Below are 25,796 nucleotides of genomic sequence, written 5' to 3' on the forward strand. Positions count from 1 at the left end.
GGAGGCTTTAAGAAATGGTAAATCCATGATTGTTAAAATGTTCTTAATTATAACCCAAATTTTCTCTACTTTATCAAGGAAGTATATGAATCAGTAAAATGTAATTTATTAGTCCTTAATAGAGGTCTAGAATTATGAACAAAATCTGCCTGTAGCAAGTAAATTCTTTTGATATTCCCATACCTTTTGGAGTTATAAAAGTTGCCTTTCAGAAGATTTATAAGTATATTCCTGTGAACATGAAGGCCTTGTTTTATTAATTGATAAAACATATTCTAAATAAGAACATGCACTACCTTGATATTGTAAAAGATCATAATAGCCTTCAAATAATTTTGTGTATCACCATGAAATTGAGATGTCTAATACATGAAAATAGTTGAGAGAATTATCTAGCTTAATTTAGATATGTTAATTGATGCTCTTATTTAATTGACTTCATATGTTTATTTTCATTCTGAATTTTTAATTTTCCAGATATTTAGATTTATCCGTAATACAATAGGACAAAAGAATTTGGCAGCTAAAACACTGGTGGATCAAAGATTTCTGATTTAATTTATTGAACAGATAAAGACATCGTAATCATGGCAAAAAAAAAAAAAATGTCATGGTATCAGGTTAGTTTGCCATGTTTTTTAACACTTGTAATATAGATTATTTTGTTTTTATTCATTTTTATCTGCACATTTATTTTTATAACTTATAAATATATAATATGATGGAAAATATCATTTTCTCAGTAGTTTTGGAATATAATTCTCTAATAAATAAGCACTGACAATAAAGCCAAAAAACATTGTGTTCTGTATAACATTTTTTAATAATAATCAAAACAATCCCCATCATTTGTCTCTAGGTCATTTTGTAAACTATGGCTTGCCTGTATTTTGTCTCATTGGCAAAATTATTTGATTCCACGTTCAAGACTAGTTTTCAGTTTAGTATTTTATGTTTTATAAATTTTTGGTTAAATATTGAAAGATATTTTCAAGTTTCCATAGATTTCAATTATATTACTGCTAATTCAGTTGTTTACCCTGCTTGACAGTGAACTAATGCATTATTGGGTTAGCATGCATCTCATGTAATGGTAACTGTTCATTGCTTTGTATGCCTATATGATTAGCATAATTTTTCCACAAGGTATATTTACATCTCTAATGTAGTTTATATTTATTAAGCTATAATGTAGGATATTTTTCCCAATGTGGTTTTATATGCATTTTTTAATTACTTAATCTTTTAAAGGTACTGCTCCAAAGATTTGTTCTTCAATTATGTTAAAAATTATAAATAACAAACTAAATTTATCATGTCAAGTTGACAAGGTGATTTATTGAAAGCAAACTTAGGCTCTGCAGGTGAGCATGCTTGTATTCTGAGGGACGTAGCTAATGTTCCATATTTCTTCATTATACTTTTTAATGTTTTTTTCATTGTGTACCAGGTACTTTAAAGGTCCTCATATTTGAAGTGTAATGGCCATCAATCCCTAAACTAACATTTCTTATTGCTTTCTATGTTAATTATGTGTAAATACTTAAATGCCATCCTATGTAAGTATTATTTTTACTTTTAAATTGTAAATATGTAATAAACCATTTGGTGTTTCAGTTTCCAGTTTGATGAATATATAAATCATGAACAAGCATTTAGGAATATAGTTCTATTAGTCTCCAGCTGTTGCCAACATTGAATCTTCCACTTTTCCCTGAATCTTAAGAATGACTAAGGAAAAAGAGAGAGGGCTAATAAGTCTTTGAAATTTGATTTTGTAAAGGAATAACTTTATAAAAGCTACAGAGAAGGGCCAGCACTGTGGTGCAGCAGGTTAAAATCCCAGTCTGCAGTGCTGGCATCCCATTCCCATATGGGCACTGCTCAAGTCCCAGCTGCGCTACTTCCGCTCTAGCTCTCTGCTATGGCCTGGGAAAGCAGTAAAGGAAGGCCCAAGTCTTTGGACCAATGCACCTGTGTGGGAGAACTGAAAGAAGCTCCTGGCTCCCGGCTTCGATTGACACAGCTCCAGCTGTTGTGACCATTTGGGTAGTGAACCAGCGGATTCAAGACCTCTCTCTCTCTGTGCCTCTGCCTCTCTGTAACTCTGCCTTTCAAATAAATAAATAAATAAAGCTACAGAGATAAGTAGATGTACTGGCATAGATTTTTAAAACACCCTCCCCCCCCTTGGAAGCATATGAAAGAAATTCAACCCTCATTCCACATATGAGAAGTTAATATTAGTGCAAATGTTTTCAAATGGTAAATTTCAAAATATAGGATCAATTGGCTCACTTGCTGATAAATTGAAACAAAATACTTGAAACATCATCCTAGATAAGTATGTACAATACTACTTTTATTATTATTCAGATAAACACATTCAGATTTTCATACAGTATTGGCTTTTTTTTGGTTCACTTTGCCACAATTTTTTTGAAGATTTATTTTGTTTATTTGAGAGAATGACAGAGAGTAGGGGAGGCAGAGAGAAAGACATCTTCCATCTGCTCTATCACTCCTCAGATGGCTGCAATGGCTAGGCCTCGGCCAGGAAAGAGCCATGAGCCTGGAACTCAATCCGGATTGCGCACGTGGGTGATAGGGGCCCAAGTATTTGAACCATCTTTAACTGCCCTCCCAGGCACGTTGTAGGAATCTGGATCAGAAGCAGAGCAGCTAGGTCTCAAACCAGCACTCTGATAAAGGATGTCAGCATTGCAAGCAGCAGTTTAACAACATCAACCCCACAAATAGCCACAATTTAAATTTTATGACCAGGTACATAATTTTCCAGTAGGTCCATTATCCTCTGTATATTTCTTTTCTACCTAGTTCCTTCCTTTTGCATGTTAGGTTCCTTAATTTTACTGATTCTCTAGAAACATTTGATCTGTCTCTTCTTCATTTCATAATGAAACAAACCCTAGAGAGCTTGCTTTTAAGCTGCTGTGTACTTTGCTTCTACCTCTTCCCACTCCCCAGCCCCTCAGAAGGGTCTTCAGTTTAGTAAAAGAAACAGGGATATTAACCAATAAAAATGACTGCTGTGATGGAGAGGAGGATCTTAACTGCATCTGTGTCATCAGGGCTTTGATCTCAGAGACCTTAGACCTTATTCTAAGAGTTAAAGATAAAACAAGTGCTGCCGAAGCAAGGAATAATATGTGCTCAGAGATGAGGATGCATTTAGCATTTTGGGGTAGTTTGAATTCATACTACATGTGTTGTTTATATATATTTTTTTTAAGATTTATTTTGTTTATTTGAAAGAGTTACAGAGAGAGGTAGAGACAGAGAGAGGTCTTCCATCCGCTGGTTCACTCCCCAGGTGGCCACAACAGCTGGAGCTGGAGCCAAAGCCAGGAGCCAGGAGCTTCCTCCAGGTCTCCCACATGGGTGCAGGGGCCCAAGGGCTTGGGCCATCTTCTACTGCTATCCCAGGCCATAGCAGAGAACTGGATCAGAAGAGGAGCAGCCAGGATTAGAGCCAGCGCCCATATAGGATGCCGGCGCTTCAGGCCAGTGCTTTAACCTGCTGCACCACAGCGCTGGCTCCATGTTGTTTATATTTTAAATTTTCTGCATATTATGTTTTGGCATCTTAACTGTCCTGATTGAAGTGAGAATGCCCCTCCTGAGGTTAGCCAGTTCTTGGAAATGGCAAAAGGGTCAGGTGGGAGCATGCCTTTGATGTATAAATTAATCAACCCTTGTTCATCCCTCCCCTATCTGTCATGCACACCCTACAAAGCAATATTGCTCTGCTTTAATCGTCCCAGGGCCAGGTACTCAGCAACTAGGGGCCAACCACATAGGTCAGAACTCAGTTATCATTTCAGGCAGTCCTTAACTGTTCACTTCACCCTGCCTTGCCTTTTCCTGAGAAACTCCAATAATAGGGGGTGGACATTTGGCGTAGTGGTTAAGATGTTGCTTGGGACACCCACATCCCATATCAAAGTGCCTGAGTTTGAGTCCCAGGTCCACTCCAGATTCCAGCTTCCTGCTAATGCACATTGCGGGAAGTAACTGATGGCTTAGGTGGCTGGATCCCAACCACTTACATGGGAGACCTGGATTGAGTTCCCAGCTCCCAGTTTTGGCCTAGCCCAGCCTTGGCTCTTGAAGGCATTTGGGGAGTGAACCAGCAGATGGGAGATATTTCTCTCTCTCAGTCTTTCTCTCCTTCTTCCACCCTTTCAAACAAATTTTAGAAGATAATTTGTAAAACAAAAAGACACTCCAATAAAGGCCTGATCTTTCCCCTTACCCCTAACCCATATGGCTTCCTCCTGACTGGTGCTTTCCAATGTAGCCGTACATGGTGCACTGTGCTTCTTGCTTCTCAGACCTGTGAGTATAAAAAAGTGTTTTCCTGTGTCTTCCCTTGTGGTAGCACCTGACTGATCATAAAAGAATGCACAACAGTATAGTTGAGGGAGATGAGAATTGAAAGGAAAACAGGAGTCACATCATTTAAGGTTTTTATATCAAGCCACATTTATATCATGTGTAAGCTTAATCTAGCCAAATTTGCCAGGTTACTTTTAAATCAGCTCTTCTGTACCCCAGAGAGGATGAATGGGCAGAAGGGCAAGAGATCTTCCACAGTCCTGTTGGCCTGGAATAGTTGATGGTCCATGTATCAGGAGATGGTAACCCTGCTCCCTGTTGCCTAACTGCATTATATGGTTTGGAGATAAATGCATTACCCATAAGAGAGATACCAGTGATACTGGTTATGCACAAATTTTGAGCCAGACTGGCCTGGTTATACCTCTTAGCAGGTTGATTTAGTAAGATTGTGATTAAATTTCCCTGTTTTATAAGAGGGATTAATTGTTTTGTAACAATATAATTAAATTATTGCTTCTATTGTAATTATTATTCTGAAGAAATACATGGCTATTACCCAGGGATAAACAAGTGATCCTTAGAATGGAGCCTAGGGAACAGAGAGGTGTGTAATGTGGTGAGGAAAGGGTGTTTTGAGAATAGTTGATCGAACATCCCAGTGGGAAAAAAATGAATCATTACCCCTGTGTCACACACAAAAATCAATTTTGGGTAGTTGGTGGATCTAAATGTGAAAGGTTAAATGATAAAACTTCTAAAAGATAGAGGCTGGTGCCATGGCTCACTTGCTTAATCCTCCGCCTGCGGCACCGGCATCCCACATGAGCGTGGGGTTCTAGTCCCGGCTGCTCCTCTTCTGGTCCAGCTCTCTGCTGTGGCCTGGGAAGGCAGTGGAGGATGGCCCAAGTGCTTGGGCCCCTGCACCCACATAGGAGACCAGGAAGAAACACCTGGTTCCTGGCTTCGAATCGGCGTAGCTCTGGCCGTGGCGACCATTTGGGGGGTGAACCAATGGAAGGAAGACCTTTCTCTCTGTTTCTCTCTCTCACAACTCTATCTGCTAACTCTGTCTGTTAAAAAAAAAAAAAAAAAAAAAAAAAAAAAAAAAGATAACATAAGGCAATATATTATGACTTTAGGCTAGGCTTCTTAAGACTCAAAAAAGCTGAACCCTAAGGGAAAAGTTTGGTAGAGTGGTCTTTACATTTACAGATATTTGACAAAGCATTCCTATCAAGAACAAAGAACTCATCAAATCAATATGGAGAAGAAAGACCGCCCAATAGAAAAAATGAACAAAAGCTTAAGGAGCTATCCCTCAAAAGAAGTTTCCAAATGACCATTAAGCATGTATGAGGCCGGCACCGTGGCTCAATAGGCTAATCCTCCGCCTTGTGGCGCCAGCACACCGGGTTCTAGTCCTGGTCAGGGCGCCGGATTCTGTCCCAGTTGCCCCTCTTCCAGGCCAGCCCTCTGCTGTGGCCTGGGAGTGCAGTGGAGGATGGCCCAAGTGCTTGGGCCCTGCACCCCATGGGAGACCAGGAGAAGCACCTGGCTCCTGGCTTCGGATCAGTGCGATGCGCCGGCCACTGCGGCCATTGGAGGGTGAACCAACGGCAAAGGAAGACCTTTCTCTCTGTCTCTCTCTCACTGTCCACTCTGCCTGTCAAAAAAAAAAAAAAAAAAAAAAAAAGCATGTATGAAAAGCGTTCGATTTTGTCATCATGAGAAGGCAAAACAAAAAAATGGCCAACATTAAAAAACTTACTTGTAGGCACCGGGTTCTCATCCCGGTTGCTCCTCTTCCAATCCAGCTCTCTGCTGTGGCCCGGGAGTGCAGTGGAGGATGGCCCAAATGCTTGGGCCCCTGCACCTGCATGGGAGACCAGGAAGAAGCACCTGGCTCCTGGCTTTAGATTGGTGCAGCATCAGCCCTGGCAGCCATTTGGGGAGTGAACCAACAGAAGGAAGACCTTTCTCTCTGTCTCTCTCACTGTCTATAGGTCTACCTGTCAAAAAATAAAAAAAGCTTATTTGTTGGTAAGTATAAGTGAAACAAATTTTCATGCTATATTTACTATGTAAAACGAAGGAATTAATCTGTAACTTTCCACTAAGACGATTCTGTATTTGAAGACCTGAAATCTTTGCAGTTTGTGTGTGGACCGCCAGGTGGCAGTAGAGCACACACTAAGCTTTCAGGATCAGGCTAGGCTGTTCGGACTGTCAAAGGAAGGCGACCTCACAGGAGGACTGCAGAGCCAAGAAAAACACTGTCCGCATTCCCTCCCCAACTACCTTGCTGCCACTACCAGCTTGTTTTGCCTCCCTTTATGGCACCTTTTACACGTACAGTCTTCCTCAAATGGAGTCCTTTTAAAATTTCCCTTATATACTATTTAATGCATCATAATATATATAGCATACTACATTATGTGTTAATGTTATCATAGACGTTTATATTGTAATGGCACAACTTTATGTCTTCACCAAAAGGCAATATAGTTTAAAAAACCTGAGCCCACTTTATTTTCTTAGATTATCTTATTTTAAGAACGAGGCCTCCACATTCCGCAAGATTACAAGAACTATGTTTTTCCACATGTCTGTATACAAATGTGTATGCCTCCTATTTTTTGTTTACAAAGTACACTTATACTTTTTAATACTATTACACTTACTTTTCCAGCCTATATATCTTTTAGTCATTCTTTTTATTTAACAGAAATAAAAAAGGAAAAATAATGATGTAAAGTTTTGACCTGAGAGAACTTAAAACAAACCTGTTACTGGATCTGGTCTCTACCAGTTTGATACCCCTAACTTGTACCTGTTTCTTTTCCTTTCTGAGAAAATAGTAGAATTTATGTATAATAGTCAAAAGTGTTTTTGAGAGATTGGCATTGTGAGAGAGTGGGTAAAGCCACTACCTGGATGTCAGCATCCCACGTGAGTGCTGGTTCATGTCCCAGCTGCTCCACTTCTGATCCAGCTCCCACCTAATGTGCCTAGGAGGATGTACTTCTCTCTGAAAGGAGGAGAGAACATCCACTTTGCTTATGGCCATGTCCAAATACCAGTGGAGTCTGTGGTCACAGAAGGCATCCATAGCCTCAGCAGCCCATGGCAAGAGCCTCAGGTGATCACTGACAACACAAATAAGAGAGTTAATTGTTAAAGGAACAAAAGAAGTCACTGTGCACTCACTCCCCATCCCTAATGAGTTGTCCTGAGAATCAGCTGCAAATTTTGTTTCCAAACTGTACTCTCTATATGTTGTGTGTGTGCGTGGATGCAAGTTGTTGAAGTCTATGCTTAGCATGGAATTGGTCCTCTGTATATAAAGTCAAACTAAAAATGCACCATAATGAAGAAGGAGATGGGAGAGGGAGGTGGGATGGGAGTTGGGGGGGGGGGTATGGGGGAAAGAAACAGATATTCCTAAAGTTGTATCTATGAAAAAATGCATTCATTAAATAAAAAAAGTAAAAAATAATTGTTTTGATCTGTTGCTTATCCAGGTAACTTCCCAGTAACTTTTTGAAATTAGAACCTTCTCTTATTTATTTGTTTGCTTATTTATTTATTTGAAAGGCAGATTGGCAGAGAGAGGGAGAGACAGAATGAGATCTTGCATCATCTGGTTCATCCTCTAAATGGTTACAACCAGCAGCCAGGAGGTTCATCTGGGTCTCCCACGTGGGTGACAGCGTCTCAAGCACTTCATCCTCTGCCTTGCCAGGCACAGGAGCAGGGAGCTGGTTCAGAAGTGAAGTAGCCAAGACTGGAACTGGCAGTATGATAGAGGATGCCAGTGTCAGAAGCAGCAGCTTAACCTGCTGCACAACAACACAGCCCAAACAGCTTTCTTATGTACATCTTTAAATCCACTTTTTGTTTTTGCAAATGATATAACAAATATAAACGAGATTTTTCATCAAAGATTTATATCCATCACCCCTACCTCCACCTCCTGATCGTTTTGGACACCAGAGCACAGCCATGTGACAGAAAAGGATGCTCCGAGATTGCTGGTGGTGCTACCTACACTCTTCCTCAAGGGAAAAGGCAGGCCCATTTTGTTCACTGTCTTATCCCGTTGTCTGGTGTTGCACCTGGAATATAGTAGAAACACTCAGTAAATATTTGAAGGAAGAAATACGTGTTTTGTTTGGGGTTACTGTGTATCGTAATGAAGAGCCCCTGAGTAAGGTTTCGGGATTAGGGCATAAGCAATTTGTAGTTAGGTATCCAGTGCTTACAAGTGCCAGGTACTGCACCATGTGCTCAGGATATGGAGGTAGGACAGGGCTGGCACTTCATAGAGCTTACAGTTGAACAGGAAGAAAGAGAACAACAGATACAGGGGTAAGTGGTGTGTTGGTTTCCTCTTGCTTTGTAACAAATTATTACGATTTTGTGGCTTAAAGCAACACAAAATTGTCTCAGAATTCTGAACAACAGAAACCTGAAATGAGTTTCACTGCTCTGAAATCAGACTGTCAACGGGATAGCATGTCTTCTGGAAGCTGTAAGGACAATTCCATTTTCTTGTCTTCCAGCTCCTAGAGGCCACCTGCATTTCTTGGCTCTTGCTCCTCCATCTGAAAGCCAGAGCACAGCATCTTCAGATCCTTCACTGTGATTTTCCTGCCCTGTCCCTGCTCCTTTTATTCACTGACAGGGACATCACTGATTACATTAAGCCATCTGTATAATTCCAGATAATTTTCTCATCTCATGTGCTTAGCTTAATCAAGCCCTTAAAGTCTGGATTAGGGCATAGGCATCTCGGGAATGGGGAGGAGCTCTATCCTGCCTGTAAGAAGCACCGTAATATAACTGTAGGATACAAGGAGAACTTCAAACCAGCATGCTTGCAGTGCTTTGAGTAGTCTGGAAAGGCATGTGAGAGATACTTTAACTGAAAGATAAGTGACGAGCAGAAGCCAGCCAGGACTGTAAGATGGATATGAGAGTGAAGATTTCCAGATCGAATGGCATGTGCAGAGGCCGTGAGGTGGGACCATTCCTCTGGTGGGAACATCCAGAGGTTCTGGATTGGCCATTTGGCCGAACTGACCAACATTAGAAAAGATTTGATTAGAGGCAAGCTTATAGCTTCAAGGCAAGGAAAACCAAAGTGCGTTATTCCATCTAGTTCATGTTTCCAGTCTTCCCCCTTATGACACAGATTTTTGTTTTAGTTAAGTTGTTTTTTTTTTTTTGTTTGGTTGGTTGGTTTTGCTAACTCGAGTGCAATCCACTGAATAGTTCCCATCTTCTGGAGCCTCTCCTAAAGCTGTTACTGCGGAGTTTCAAAGGATCATTATCTAGAAATTGGAGAGCCTAAGCTCAGAACACAAAGCCAGACCATGACCTAATCCTCTTTGGGAAAGATCTGATCCTTCCCAGAGTCAGCTGTTATTCTGATCCTGTTTTCATGTTGTCAGTTTTCTGTAGCAGCCGTTCTCATGAGGAGCTGGTGGACAGAACTGACAGCAGGGGAAAAACAGCTGGTAGCAGACCTGGGCATCTAAAAAATACTTGGAAACTGAATCATGGAGTTCTTTTTCCTCTTACGTCACTTCTTAAGCTTTAAAGCTCAAGTCAGCTCTTATTGGAAATCTGTGGAACCAGTGTTTGCATGACACTGTGAGTCCCAATTTCTTAAGAAATATTTGGGCACTGTTTATGTGTCCTTTTTCATTATCTTATACAAGTACAGCTATGCCGGCTGCAGGGAAACTCATTAAATTGATATTTTAACTGTTTATTTGACCACTTCAGCTATTACCCTTAGAGAGTAAAAGGTTATGAGATTTTATGTATGTGAGTTTCAGTCCTAGACAGTAACCAAAATAAAACTTTAAACCCACTCCTATTATTCTATCTGCTCTCCTGGGGTATTATAAATCTGCAGAAGAATCCTCAATGTTTTTGTTTGTTTTGGTTTTTAGTTTTCTGTATACTTAGGATAAAGAGTCAAAATAGCTTTTTAGCTAAAAACAAAACACTGAATTCTGATAGGCCTGACTGAACGCTCTTCTCCTGCATTTTCTTTGTGTGTGATCACGTGCAAACTCTTCACCTCCATAAACCTGTTCATCTGTAAAACTGGCTATGTTTGTATCAAGAGGGTAATTGTAAAGATTGAAGGAGGTGAGAGAAGTAAAGTTGCTAGCATAATGCCTGGAAGAAGTTAACACACAATGAATGTAGTATGGATGATTGTGACAATCATAAAATAATGTGACATGTTTACTTATTTGAACATGTCTTGGAACTCCTGGGGTAAATGTAGATATGGCTTTCCAGGGTAGGTGATCTGGCCCAGCAGCGGTGCCCCTGAAAAAAAAAGAGTAGTCTCAATACGGAACAAGCTCAATGCGGAACAACATGAGAATGAGACCATGATGTAATCGAAGGCCACATTCATGGGAATCCAAAAATAAGGAAATGACTCTATTATGTGCTGTTCACACCTTATCCGTGGTAATGTGTTTAGTTCTGGACATAATCTGGTTCTAACCTTGATAAGTTGGGTTTTATTTAGAGATGATCAGAGATGCCACATGGAGAATAATAGAAGCAGCCAAGAAGATGTTAAACAGGTTAAAATGATGGCTGTTTCCAGATCCTTCTTCCATGGAAGGTGGAGTTAACCATCCAGAAAGCTCCTGAGTACCTAACTGAGATCAATAAATGGAGGCTACGAAATGGTGGATTTCAGTTCAGGAGAAGGGAGAATGTTCAGATAATTTAAAGCTGTTCTAATAATAGTGGCTACTTGTCAATCAGGTAGCCTTCTAGCAGTGAATCTGGAATGCTGAGAAGGGTTTCCTACATCGAGGGAAGGACTGGCATGTACATGAAGCCTTCCCAAATAACATCACAAAATCAAGCAAGGCTCTTTGGCATCCTAGGCTGATTAGCCTGAGAACCAAAGTTCTGAAGACCTCTTAAAGCAAATTGCTTTGCAGATGGAATAAACTCAAGGGTCAGAGACTTACTGGATCCTAACAGACTTTATATATATATACACACACACACACACACACACACACATATATATACACAGTTATTTTTTAAGAAATGGAACTGGGTCCTAACAGATTCTTTTTTATATATATAGTTATTCTTTTTTAAGAAATGTAACTCATCCCATGCTGTATACGTCTATATGTATAAAGTAACAAGCCTTGTTAGAATTGTCCTGAGGGAGCCTGTAAATAAGTGGGTTAGTACTAAGAATCTGAAATGAAGAGGGGATAAAGTGAAAGCTCTCTGACTCATTTATTCCTCGCAAAAGAAATGGGCTGAAAGTTAAGACATACATTTACAAGACAGAATTGGATAATGTGAAGTCCACTAAGAACAGAGGTCAAAAGGTTCCAGTGTCAGTGCTGTTGCTGTTGATAATTAGGCCTAGGCTAAATCAGCTATATGTTTTGGGCCTTGGTTTCCCCATTTATAGTGTCAGTGATCTCTGAGGGCTTTTCTGTTTCTAAATCAATGATCCATGATCAATAACTTTTTACATCTTAAATTCCTGATGAAGATAGAATTCATTTGAGCCCATTTGTCCTTGGACAAGTCATTTAACTTAAAATTTTATTACAAATGTTTTTAAGTGTCTGACAATCTTGAGAAGGTGGGCAGAGCAAGATTTACAAAAAGTACATTGATGTAAATTCAGCTAACATGTGAAAAATTGTAGTTACCTTGCCATTTGAACATTACCTATAATATGGAATATACTTCCGCAAAACCCTGAATTATTTCTAAATATATCAACCTAAAGAAAACTGCCGCTCATTACCTGTGGGATATCCATTCTCCTTTTTTATTACAGAACACTGATTTCATTTGGAATGGAATATGCTCAACTCTTGTGGCTACATGGCCCTGTTTCATAGTGACCAATGAGAGGTAAGCAAAAAATCTGCCAACTGAGGCTTCTGAAGCTGTTGAATTCCTCATAAAAAATAATTAGCAAACCCACAGTTTTTGCCTTCCCCATCTTCCTGCTTGGGATGTGGTCGTGATTCATGGAGATGTGGGAACACAAAGATACAGAGAAGAGAGTAGAGAAGCCAAGTCCTTGATGACTGAGTTAGGTTATCAACCCCAGGTTGCTTCAGCCTCTTGTCACTGGGAACAAAAAACCCAGATTTGTAGACTAGTATCTATTTTGTGCAACCTAATGCAATCCTGACTACTTATCCCCAAACAACTGCTTCCGAGTCGACCCACAGAGATACACCAAAGTATGAATGTTTTCACATGATAACCTCCAGGATGGTTGCGGGTGGGAGGGAGGTTATGGGGGGAAAAGCCACAACAATGCAAAAGTTGTACTTTGTAAATTTATATTTATTAAATGAAAAGAAGAGAGAACATGGAACCATCTGCAGCCCAGCCAATATTCAGTGACAGTAGAGAATCTTCCTGTGTACCTCTCCTCTTTGGGTCTTTCTTTAAAACATGCTATTCAGTGTTTTTCAGAGAAGTCACCATCGTTGTCATCACAACAATCACATGTAGTCAGTGTCTACCATGTACCATGTACCTTAAGGAACTTTTGATTAAGTGATTTCAAGTGTCACTGCTCAATTTAGGAACATTTATAATGAGAAAACAAAGTCCTTTTAAGGATTATACTTACTGTCCCATAAAACTGTGAGTGCTAAGAAAGCAAGTGAATTGTCTCATTAATTTTATGATAAATCATATGTATCATGTGACATATGTTAACACTGGTTGTTTTTATATCTATTAACTTTCTAGCATATTGGAGTATCTTGTAAAATTATGTGTATATTACCTTTATGCCTGTTCTATAGAATTTAGGAATAATTTCACCGTTTTAAGTGACTACATTAGTTTATATTTATCTTTGCTTTTATGACAGGTGGTTGGTTGTGTTTATGGTTTATGTGATGCTGAGTTCTTGGCCAGGGTGCTACTTTGTTACAATAGTTTTCCTAGAGGGAACACAGGTTCTGTTTTGTAGCAGTTTACTTTATGATGCGGTTTCCAGGAGTGCCCACACTCCATCTCAGAACAGACTAGGCATATTTTTCTAATTCCTCTGAGGATTTGTCTCCTTCTGTCCCTGTGTCTTACTTGGAGCTCTCTCGGGCCTTCTCACAGAATGATGCAATTCCCTTTATTTATTCTCTATATGTCTGCCTTTTCATTAAGCAACCCATGTCACTTCCCAGGTCCTCATGTTTGCTGCAGTATCTCAGTATCTGTTCCCTAGGCTTGTGCTTCCATCTCTCCCTGAGCATGGCTGTGTCCCTGCAGTGCAGCCAGGAGTGTCTGCCTCTGTTGACATAGGCTATAGCTGTTTTGCTTCTCAGGTCCCTCTATGGTTTCCATAAGACATTCTGTAATTTTTTTATTGGTTAATTCTGAAGATTCAGGTGGCTCCCATCAAGGCAAAACACAACATCTCCTCTCTTACTTTTTCTCTTCCCTTCCCTACCACATTCACCAAGGAGCCCCTCTTGGTATAAGTGAGCAAACCCAGTCTCTTTAGACCAGCTTTTACCCAAGGCCAGATGGCACTTTGCTAATAAAGGCAAGCTCTCCCTGGGACCAATTCTTGTACCAGTGCTAACAGACGATCTTTCCCTGTCTTGTTATACTTACAGTCATGATACACAAAAGCCATTTGCCCATGTATTTCCCTGAATAGCCGAAGGGTGTCTGACTCTACAGAATCATTTCATAATCTCCATCGTTATGCTTTGATTTTTAGGAATGATAGTGCATAAAGGCTACAAATGGAGGCTCTGGACCTTTCTGCAGCTTGTGTTCGGCGTGGCAGCTTAAATAAATTAGGTTGAAAGCGACCCCAGCCACTTCTGGTGTATTTACTTCTGTTACCATCACATGTTAAGTGTTCTCAGTTTTACACACTCCACATGGGGGTTACAAATGGGGTACCTGAGGCATCTAGTACTAACACTGAATCATTTAAAAGGAAAAAGCCCTATGACATGTAAGAGGAGACAGCCTGTGTGGGTGCCATGACTTTGACATTGCTTTGGTCTCTTTAAGTGGAAGGCTCTCAGGACCCAGGGAAGACGAGGTTCTTAGGGGCTGAAGAAATGAGTGGCCAAGCTAACAGGTCCATATGAGTTCAACGTGGGAGTTTAGCCTAGCTGATGAAGCAAGAGATAGAAATAGAACTTGTTGAAAATGTGGCTAACAATTGGAAAAGTGATTTCTATTAATGATGGAAATTTCCACTTTCTTTTAAAGAACAGCCATTCAGCCAACTGGTGTTTAATTTTGCTAATTCAATAGAAATGTGTTTATTTTCTGTCAAGAATCATACATTCACAAATCTTCAACCTTCTGAGAATATCTTCAACCTTCTGAGATTTTGCATTTCCAGCTCTCAAACCATGTGTTATGAGAGATCCTGTGTCCTTCCAGTGTTTCTGAGGATTACTGACAGGGTGTGCAGGAGTGTGTGTATAGGAGGAGGCACTTATGTATGTGATGCACATACACATGTGTGTGCAGGAGTGTGTATGCACTTGTGTGTGTATGTATGTGCACACGTGGGTGAAGGAGTGTGTGCACTTGTGTGTGATGCACGTGCACACGTGTGTGCAGGAGTGTGTGCACTTGTGTGTGTATGCACATGCACACGTGTGTGCAGGAGTGTGTGTGTACTTATGTATGTGATGTGCATACACATGTGTGTGCAGGAGTGTGTGTGTGCACCTGTGTGTGTATGCACGTGCACACGTGTGTGCAGGAGTGTGTGCACCTGTGTGTGTATGCACGTGCACACGTGTGTGCAGGAGTGTGTGTGCACCTGTGTGTGTATGCACGTGCACACGTGTGTGCAGGAGTGTGTGTGCCCTTGTGTGTATGCACGTGCACACGTGTGTGCAGGAGTGTGTGTGCACTTGTGTGTATGCACGTGCACACATGTGTGCAGGAGTGTGTGTGCACCTGTGTATGTGTATGCACGTGCACACGTGTGTGCAGGAGTGTGTGTACACTTGTGTATATGCACGTGCACACGTGTGTGCAGGAGTGTGTGTGCACTTATGTGTGTATGCATGTGCACAGTGTGTGTGCACCTGTGTGTGTATGCACGTGCACACGTGTGTGCATGAGTGTGTGCGCACATGTGTGTGTATGCACATGCACACGTGTGTGAAGGAGTGTGTGTGCACCTGTGTATGTGTATGCACGTGCACACGTGTGAAGGAGTGTGTGTGCACCTGTGTGTGTATGCATGTGCACACGTGTGTGCAGGAGTGTGTGTGCACCTATGTGTGTGTATGCACGTGCACACATGTGTGCAGGAGTGTGTGTGCACCTGTGTGTGTGTATGCACTTGTGAGAGTGTATCCTTCAGGTGCACTTGTGTATGTGTGGCCTTCAAGTTACCTCTTCAGTTGCTCTTTCTCGTCTCGCCTTACAGCTGTAGCTCGTGCTCCTACTACTTCACTCCCACCACTGCCACCATTTTCCTTCATCTCTAAAGCATTGTGAACATTAGACGGTTGTCTGTTTCAAGCTTTTGGTGAGAGTCTGGAATAATGGAGGAAAGCTACAGCATGGAACAAGTTGGAAAACAACTTCAAGTTGAATACCAGGTCCTGCCATTCTCAGAGTCGGTCAGCCAACTCGCCACCATGGAAAATTTAAATTGTTCTTTCTTTTTAGATCCTGATCCTTCTACTGATTCCTGTACCTTTCTCCTGTTCTTGGGGACTCAAAATCTCTGGGAGAACTATCTGAAGTTAGAGCTAAAGGTCTCCTTTTCTTGGCAGCACACTGCTTTTACTAAGATTATGTGTAAATGTGTTGTTGGGAGAGGTCTAATAGAGGTTATGGGGAAGAGCTAAAGACACTTCTGCTGCGGCAGCCACCCCCTCTTTCTGCCACTGCAAACCCTTCTTCCCTCTATTCAGTCTACAGAACAATTTGACCTGTAGCAGTATATCTCAAATAAGAGAGCAGCCTTATCTCTTCCACCTTTCAGAATATGAAAGCAGTTCCAGACATTTCTTTTTAAAATAGTAATTTTACCTTTCCTGTGAACCTATAGAACAGAAGTTATTAGTATTCTAAGAATGTTCTGTCTTCACTCTGGTCTTGGATGTTGTCAAGTTTTACCATGGGGGAAAAATCCTCAAATCATAGAATTTAGTGGACCTCCACAATAATAGCTCACCTCCCTCATGTGATTTGGAAACCTGAGGCCAGAAACAGTTCTAGGGAAGGATCAAGGTCAGTGGCAATCTCCTCATTGAAGAACTGGAACTCAGGTCTTCTCAGGGTAGCCACAGCAGGTCTAAAACTAGTTTAATAAAAACAGGATATAATTTAGGTTGTTCACTATAACTCAGAATTCTTACAAATATAACTTATGGGTTTTAAGTTATATGCAAATAATATTATTGGACATGCAAATATATGTACATACATATTAGTTGTACTAGGGGAACTTACCTGCCAATAGGGAAATTTATGTGATATTGTCAAAAGATAGAGCTTTCTTTGCTGCTGTTCAGATTACAATTCAAATTGTTATAGAAAAATATGAGTAAAACCTCATGAGCCCTGGAGTCTCATCTAGAACTCAGCATTTTATTTTTTCCACCACCAAATACTTACCCTTATCTCTGTGACATCATTAGAACACCTGGTGACTTCTGACCCTCAGGACACCTATAATTCTATCACTAGCAGTACCTACGATACATTTTCTAGCATATTTCTCTAGGACATTTTTCTTTGCATTCTAAATAATAAATACCACATTTATGTCTTTCCATAATGCAATTATATACTACATTGTTTTTGGTCTTTTTAAAAACATAATAGTAAAAGTTTATCCCTATCTTCAGAAATTGATTTTAGGGGCCAGCATTATGGCACTGTGGCATAGTGGGTAAAGCCTCCATTTGCAGTGCAAGCATCCCACCTGGGTGCCTGTTCAAGTCCTGGCCACTCCAGTTCCAATCCAGCTCTCTGCTACAGCCTGAGAAAGCAGTAGAGGATGGTCTAAGTCCTTGGGCACCTGCACCCATGTGGGAGACCTGGAAGAAGATCCTAGCTCCTGGCTTCAGATCAGCCCAGCTCTGGTGATTGCAGCCATTTAGGGAGTGAACCAGCAGATGGAAGACCCCTCTCTCTGTAGCTCTGTCTTTCAAATAAATAAGTAAATCTTTTTGAAAAAAAAAAAAGAAATTGATTTTAGAAATACATTTTAATTTTTTAAAGAAGTTCTTTATTTACTTCTTTTTATTTGAAAAGCAGAGAGATAGAAACTGTCCATCTGCCAATTGATTCCCTAAATGCTGGCAACAGCCAAGTCTGGGCCAGAGCCAAAACTGAAAGTCAGGTACTTGAACTATCACCTGCTACCTCCCACGGTGTGCATTACCAGGAAACTGGAATTGGGAACAGAGCCAGGACTCAAATACAGGCACTCAGATACGGGATGCAGCATGCAGCATCCCAAATGGCACCTTAACCACTGCCTCAAAATGGTATGATTTTCCTCTATTTGTTGGTTGTTGTTGTTGTTTTTTTTTTTTTTTTTTTTTTTTTTTTTGACAGGCAGAGTGGACAGTGAGAGAGAGACAGAGAGAAAGGTCTTCCTTTGCCCTTGGTTCACCCTCCAATGGCCACCACGGCTGGCACACTGCAGCCGGTGCACCGCGCTAATCCGAAGCCAGGAGCCAGGTGCTTCTCCTGGTCTCCCATGGGGTGCAGGGCCCAAGCACCTGGGCCATCCTCCACTGCACTCCCTGGCCACAGCAGAGAGCTGGCCTGGAAGAGGTGCAACCGGGACAGAATCCGGCGCCCTGACCGGGACTAGAACCTGGTGTGCCGGTGCCGCTAGGTGGAGGATTAGCCTATTGAGCCACGGCACCAGCCTGATTTTTCATCTATTTGTTTTAAAGATTTATTTATTTATTTGAAATGTAGAGTTAGAGAGAGGCAGAGAAAGATCTTCTATCCACTGGTTCACTCCCCAAATAGCTGCAATGGCTGGAGCTAAGCCCATCCAAAGCCAAGAGCCAGGAGCTTCTTCCAGGTCCCCCACATGGATGCAGGGGCCCAATCACTTGGACCATCCTCTGCTGCCTTCCAAGGCACAGTAACCAGGAACTGGATTGGAAGTGGAGCAGCAGGTACTCAAACCAGCACCCATTTGGGATGTTGACATTGTAGGAAACTGCTTGCCTGCTGTGCCGCAGCGCCAGCCCCCAGTATTATGATTTTTAAAAATGGACTCTTCCTAAAGAGTACACACTGGTGTTAAATCTGTTTACTGTACCCTTGAACCACTCACGATGATCTTTGAGAGGTCACTCAAGGTCAAGCCCAAGCTCTCCTGTACAGGGATTTGTGATCTTCCTCTTCCCATTGCTATATCCATGCTCAAACTCTAAGTGCCACAGACACCAGGATCAATTCCTGGACTAATTCAGTGGATCGCTTTGCCATTCTCTCTGCTTTCCCTCCATTCCTCCACCCCTCCCTCCTCAAGGTCTTCAAACCTGCTAGGATCTCTTTCTGGAAAGCTCCTATTTCAGCTAACTCCTAACATATCTTTTAGCTGTTAGCTTGGGCTTCCTTCTTCAGGAGGACCTTGCCTGATCCCTTTTGCCAGGTCAGGGGTCCCCTTCATATGTTCCTAGGGCATCCTCATGTCCCTTTTGAAAATATTTATTGTAAGGGCCAGCACTGTGGCGAAGTAGGTTAATCCTCCACCTGCGGCACAAGCATCCCATATGGGCGCCAGTCCTAGTCCTGGCTGCTCCTCTTCCAATCCAGCTCTCAGCTGTGGCCTGGGAAAGCAGTAGAAGATGGCCCAAGTCCTTGGGCCCCTGCACCCACATGGGAGACCGGGAAGAAGCACCTGACTACTGGCTTCGGATTGGCTCAGCTCCAGCCATTGCAGCCATTTGGGGAGTGAACCAATGGAAGGAGGACCTTTCTCTCTGTCTCTCCCTCTCACTGTCTGTAACTCTACCTCTCAAAAAAGTAAATAAAATCTTTTTTTTAAAAAAAGGGTATTTATTGTAGTATCAGACTTAACTGATTCTCTTGTCTGCCTCCACAAAAGGATTGAGATCTCTGTCAGGCAGAGTCTTTATCTGTCTACCTTGTTCACAAAATTATACAGCATCAAGAACAACATGTGGTACATATTTTATATTTATTTATTAGCTTTTTTTAATGTTATGCATTTCTCTCACAAGAATGAATTCTCCATGAGTGAAGACCTTCTCTTTTTTTGTTACTATATCTAACCCCAGTGTTTAGAATTCTGTTAACATCATAAAGTTTACCATTTTTTTTTCTGTTTGTGTCTGTATATACAGAAGAAAACTTCAGAAAGTTGATGGTAAATTCTCATTATCTATAAATTCCATTTTCTTGAACTTTCTGAAGCCCTCTTTTTGCTTACTGCTTTTTACAGAAATGAAATGAAATGACTAGGGGCTGATCTGTTGTCTAGTGGGTAAAGCTGCCGCCTGCAGTGCTGGCATCTCATATGGGTGTCGGTTCGAGTCCCAGCAGCTCCTCTTCTGATCCAGCTCTCTGCTATGGCCTGGAAAAGCAGTAGAAGATGGCCCAACTCCTTGGGCCCCTGCACCAATGTGGGAGACCCAGAAGGAGCTCCAGGCTCCTGGCTTCAGATCGGCCCAGCTCTGGCCATTGCACCCATTTGGGGAGTGAACCAGTGGCTGGAAGACTTTCCTTTTTTTTTTTTTAAACTTTTATTTAATGAATATAAATTTCCAAAGTACAGCTTATGGATTACAATGGCTTCCCCCACATAACGTCCCTCCCACCCGCAACCCTCCCCTTTCCCACTCCCTCTCCCCTTCCATTCACATCAAGATTCATTTTCGATTCTCTTTATATACAGAAGATCAGTTTATCATACATTAAGTAAAGATTTCAACAGTTTGCACCACATACAAACACAAAGTGAAAAATACTGTTTGAGTACTAGTTATAGCATTAAATCACAATGTACAGCTCAATAAGGACAAAGATCCTACATGAGGAGTAAGTGCACAGTGACTCCTGTTGTTGACTTAACAAATTGACACTCTTGTTTATGGCATCAGTAATCACCCTAGGCTCTTGTCATGAGCTGCCAAGGCTATGGAAGCCCCCTGAGTTCACTGACTCTGATAATTTTTAGACAAGGCCATGGTCAAAGTGGAAGTTCTCTCCTCCCTTCAGAGAAAGGTACCTCCTTCTTTGATGACCCGTTCTTTCCACTGGGATCTCACTCGCGGAGATCTTTCATTTAGGTTTTTTTTTTTTTCCCCAGAGTGTCTTGGCTTTCCATGCCTGAAATACTCTCATGGGCTTTTCAGCCAGATCCACATGCCTTAAGGGCTGATTCTGAGGCCAGAGTGCTGTTTAGGACATCTGCCATTCTATGGGTCTGCTGTGTATCTCGCTTCCCATGTTGGATCGTTCTCTCCCTTTTTTATTCTATCGGTTAGTATTTGCAGACACTAGTCTTGTTTATGTGATCCCTTTGGCTCTTAGTCCTATCATTATGATCAATTGTGAACAGAAATTGATCACTGGGACTAGTGAGATGGCATTGGTACATGCCACCTTGATGGGATTGAATTGGAATCCCCTGGTATGTTTCTAACTCTACCGTTTGAGGTAAGTCAGCTTGAGCATGTCCCGAATTGCACATCTCTTCCCTCTCTTATTCCCACTCTTATATTTAACAGGGATCACTTTTCAGTTAAGTTTCAGCACTTAAGAAGAATTGTGTATTGATTACAGTATTCAACCAAAAGTATTAAGTAGAACAAACAAAAAAAATACTAAGAGGGATAACATATCAAGTTGCTCATCAACAGTCAGGGTGAGGGCTGATCAAGTCACCGTTTCTCATAGTGTTCATTTCACTTTAACAGGTTTCCTTTTTGGTGCTCAGTTAGTTGTCACCTATCAAGGAGAACAAGTGGTATTTGTCCCTTTGGGATTGGTTTATTTCACTCAGCATAATGTTTTCCAAATTCCTAACAGGGATCACTTTTCAGTTAAAATTTAAAAACCTAAGAATAATTGTGTGTTAATTACAGAGTTCAACCAATGGTACTAGAACAAAAAAATACTAACATGGATAAAGTATTACATTGTACATCAACCGTCAGGACAAGAGCTGATCAAGTCACTGTTTCTCATAGTGTCCATTTCACTTCCACAAGTTTCCCCTTTGGTGCTCAGTTAGTTGTCGCCGATCAGGGAGAACATATGATATTTGTCCCTTTGGGACTGGCTTATTTCACTCGGCATGATGTTTTCCATATTCCTCCATCTTGTTGCAAATGACCGGGTTTCGTTGTTTTTGACTGCTGTATAGTATTCTACAGAGTACATGTCCCATAATTTCTTTATCCAGTCTACTGTTGATGGGCATTTGGGTTGGTTCCAGGTCTTAGCTATTGTGAATTGAGCTGCAATAAACATTAAGGTGCAGACAGCTTGTTTGTTTGCCAATTTAATTTCCTTTGGGTAAATTCCAAGGAGTGGGGTGGCTGGGTTGAATGGTAGGGTATTTATATTCAGGTTTCTGAGGAATCTCCAGACTGACTGCTGGAAGACTTTCTCTCTCCCTCTCCTTCTCTCTCTCTTTCTCTCTTTCTGTCTCTCTGTAACTCTGCCTTTCAAATAAATAAATAAATCTTAAAAAAAAAGAAAGGAAATGACTATAAACACTTTTTTGCTAGCCTACTTTCTTTCACTCAACTCACTATTGTGAATATCATTTAATGTTGGTAAGTAATCTTCCCTAACTATTTTCTCAGCCCATCTTCTATTCTCGGACCTTTTAATTATCATCTGTTGTAAACTGTTAACTGTATCCCAGCCATTCAGAAGAGGCACAAGATACAGTCTGAGCAGAAGGAAACATCTGGAGCACATGCACATGTGTATCAGAAGGTGGAGCAAGAGAGCTCCTCTTTCCTCCGGGCTTGGGATTCTGGAACCTCTGGTACCTGTCCAGGTACTATACAGGAACAGCTCTGCACAGGCCTCCTCTTCTGTTTTCCAGCTTTTTACTTCTCTACATCCATTCCAACCTCCTCCGCAATCCGGGTTCTTCTCAGGCCTCAGGCCCAGCTTGTAATACACTCATTTTCACCCATGGTTTATCCCATAATGGAGCTAAAGAGGGCATGAAGGAAAGGAGTCCTGATCCAGCCCACCCTCATTCGCAGTGATTCAACCACGAGACCCAAGCCTCAGACAGGACTGATTAGGTGTTTCTTCCCTATTGTATGCCCAGCCACACAATTTTTACAGAACAATAGCCCCAAATGTCTGTCGTTGCTTGTTTAGAACGTGCCACTTACTTCATTTAATCCACAAACATTGGATGCGTTTGCTTTTTTTTCTAATGTAATTTCTGGGAAGGTGCACCATTTAACTAAAGCTTTGCATCTACTGTCAATTATACCTTCTGAAGAAATTTTAGGGGCCAGCGATGTGTTAGAGCAGGTTAAAGCACCGCTTCTGAGGCTGGCTTCCCGTATCTGAGTGTCAGTTAGATGCCTGGCCACTCCTCTTCTGATGTTCCTCGGAGGCAGCAGAAGATGGCCCAAGTATTTAGGCCCCTGCCTCGCATGCGGGAGAGCTGAATGGAGCTCCTGGCTCCTGGCTTCGGCCCGGTCCAGATCTGGCTGTTGTGGGCATGTGGAAAATGAACTAGCAGATGGAAGAGTCCTCTCTCTGCCATTCTGCCTTTCACATAAGTAAATCTTTCTTAAAAATGTATGTTATATTTATTTGAGAGACAGAAAGAGACAGAGAGCTGCATCCTAGGGTATACATTAACAGGAAGCTGGAATAGGAAATGAAGCCAGGACCCTAGACATTCTGATATGAAATGCTGATTATCCCAAGCTACATCTTAACTGCTGCACTACCACCCACCCTTCAATTATATTTTTAGAAGAATATTCTAGAAAATAAATTCGGGATCAATTTAGTTTATTAAATTGTATTTGAAAGTCAAAGAGGCACACAGAAAGAGATAGACAGGCAGAAAGAGCAAGATCTAGCAGTTAGTTCACTTCCCAAATGCCCACAACAGCTGGGGCTGGGCCAGCCCAAAGCCAGGAGCCTAGAACTGAATCTAAGTCTCCCATGTGTCAAAGACCCGACTACTTGTGCTACGACACGATGCTTCCCAGTATGTGCAGTATCAGGAAAACAGATCTGAAGTGGAACCGAGATTTGAGCGCACACACTCTGATATGGGATGCAAGCATCCCAATAGTATCTTAATCATGATATCAAACACCCCAAAATAATCACATTTAAATCTGATGATACATGCGGTCAAATTACCCTTCAAAGAGGTTATTCCAAATTGCATTTCTACCAGTGGTATCCAAAACTGCCTCCCAGGACTAGGGCTAATAATTTTTTTTGATAGGCCATTTGTTATATCTCATTGTCACATTAATGCATATTTCCCTAATGTGTAGATTTTTAGGTAACAGTGAAAAGGTGGTCATTTTATTGTTGCATTAATTTGCATTTCTCTAAAGTATTAAACAGTGAAATTTAATTAATTTGCATTTCTCTCAAGTATTAATTAAACAGTAATTTTTTTTTGACAGGCAGAGTTAGACAGAGAGAGACAGAGAAAAAGGCCTTCCTTCCATTGGTTCACCCCCCAAATGGCCAGTGCGCTGTGCTGATCCGAAGCCAGGAGCCAGGTGCTTCCTCCTGGTCTCCCATGCAGGTACAGGGCCCAAGCACTTGGGCCATCCTCCACTGCCTTCCCGGGACACAGCAAGAGCTGGCCTGGAAGAGGAGCAACCGGGACAGAATCCGGCGCCCCAACCGGGACTAGAACCCGGGGTGCCAGCACCACAGGTGGAGGATTAGCCAAGTGAGCCGCGGTGCCGGCCTAAACAGTAATTTCGAAGGGAATATTTTTGGGGCCAGCGCTGTAGCGTAGTGGGTAAAGCCACCACCTGCAGTGCCAGCTTCTCATATGGGCGCCCGTTCAAGTCCTGGCTGCTCCAGCTCTCTGCTATGGCCTGAGAAAGCAGTAGAAGATGGCCGAAGTCCTTGGGCCCCTTCACCCATGTGGGAGACCTGGAAGAAGCTCCTGGCTCCTGGCTTCAGATCGGCACAGCTCTGACCGTTGTGGCCATCTGGAGAGTGAACCAGCAGATGGAAGACCTCCCCCTCTCACTCTGCCTCTCCTTCTCTCTCTGTGTAACTCTTTCAAGTAAATAAATAAAAAAAATATTTTAAAAAGTGAATTTTTCTTTTTAGTGAAACAATAGAATTTTAGGATTTTGTGTATTAATTATGAGAGCATTTGAAGACAAGAAGACCCCAGGATTTTTAATCATCTGTCAGAACTAACCACTACAGACTATTGAAGTTGAAAAAATTAAGGGCAATAATTAAAAATGTACTCAATGGAAACCATGATACATGAATACTTGAATTAAGCACAAAATGAGATTATTTTGTAGGTACAAGCACTTCTATATATTTCAATATAGGGAATATTTTGTAGTATATACTTTGCAAAAGGTTACTCCACAAGGTGCCACAAAAAGCAGAAAGATAAAAACTTCGTTCAGGGAATTTATATAAAAGAATGAAGAATTATTATCAACGAAATACTCAGTAAAAGACAGAGTTAATCTTTTTTTTTTTTGACAGGCAGAGTTGACAGTGAGAGAGAGAGAGAGAGAGAGAGAGAAAGGTCTTCCTTTGCCGTTGGTTCACCCTCCAAAGGCCGCCGCGGCTGGCGCACTGCGGCCGGCGCACCGGCTGATCCAATGGCAGGAGCCAGGAGCCAGGTGCTTTTCCTGGTCTCCCATGGGGTGCAGGGCCCAAGCACTTGGGCCATCCTCCACTGCACTCCCTGGCCACAGCAGATAACTGGCCTGGAAGAGGGGCAACTGGGACAGAATCTGGCGCCCCAACCGCGACTGGAACCCGGTGTGCCGGCGCCACAAGGCGGAGGATTAGCCTAATGAGCTGCGGCGCCAGCAGACAGAGTTAATCTTTAAAATGTATAGGATTTGAATGTAACCCTACCATTCAACCCAGCCATCCCGCTCCTTGGAATTTACCCAAAGGAAATTAAATTGGGAAACAAAAAAATGGTCTGCACCTTAATGTTTATTGCAGCTCAATTCACAATAGCTAAGACCTGGAATCAACCTAAATGCCCATCAACAGTAGACTGGATAAAGAAATTATGGGATATGTACTCTATAGAATACTATACAGCAGTAAAAAACAATGAAATCTGCTCATTTGCAACACAATGGAGGAATCTGGAAAACATCATGCTGAGTGAAATAAGCCAGTCCCAAAGGGACAAATATCATATGTTCTCCCTGATCGGCGAC

At 41.7% G+C, this 25,796-nt stretch overlaps 1 protein-coding gene across 9 annotated transcripts in view; it reads left to right on the plus strand.

The window, feature by feature from the left end:
* The window catches only part of TMEM67 (transmembrane protein 67), a 109,370-nt gene that overhangs the window by 59,251 nt on the left and 24,323 nt on the right, over positions 1–25,796 (plus strand). For 5 of the 9 annotated variants that reach the window (XM_089335528.1, XM_070075288.2, XM_089335530.1 and 2 more), the window contains one exon: positions 478–1,616. In XM_089335528.1, coding sequence (XP_089191654.1) covers positions 478–558 — 81 coding nt within the window. In that variant the 3' untranslated portion in view covers positions 559–1,616. Of the gene's footprint in view, positions 1–477; positions 1,617–12,217; positions 12,295–14,131; positions 14,221–25,796 lie in introns of those variants that run through there. The other 4 variants (XR_016235818.1, XR_016235817.1, XR_016235816.1 and 1 more) reach the window with 4 other exon arrangements.

This window comes from Oryctolagus cuniculus, chromosome 6, assembly GCF_051225735.1.
Source record: "Oryctolagus cuniculus isolate XC-2025 breed Fujian yellow rabbit chromosome 6, ASM5122573v1, whole genome shotgun sequence".
Lineage (NCBI taxonomy): Eukaryota > Metazoa > Chordata > Mammalia > Lagomorpha > Leporidae > Oryctolagus > Oryctolagus cuniculus.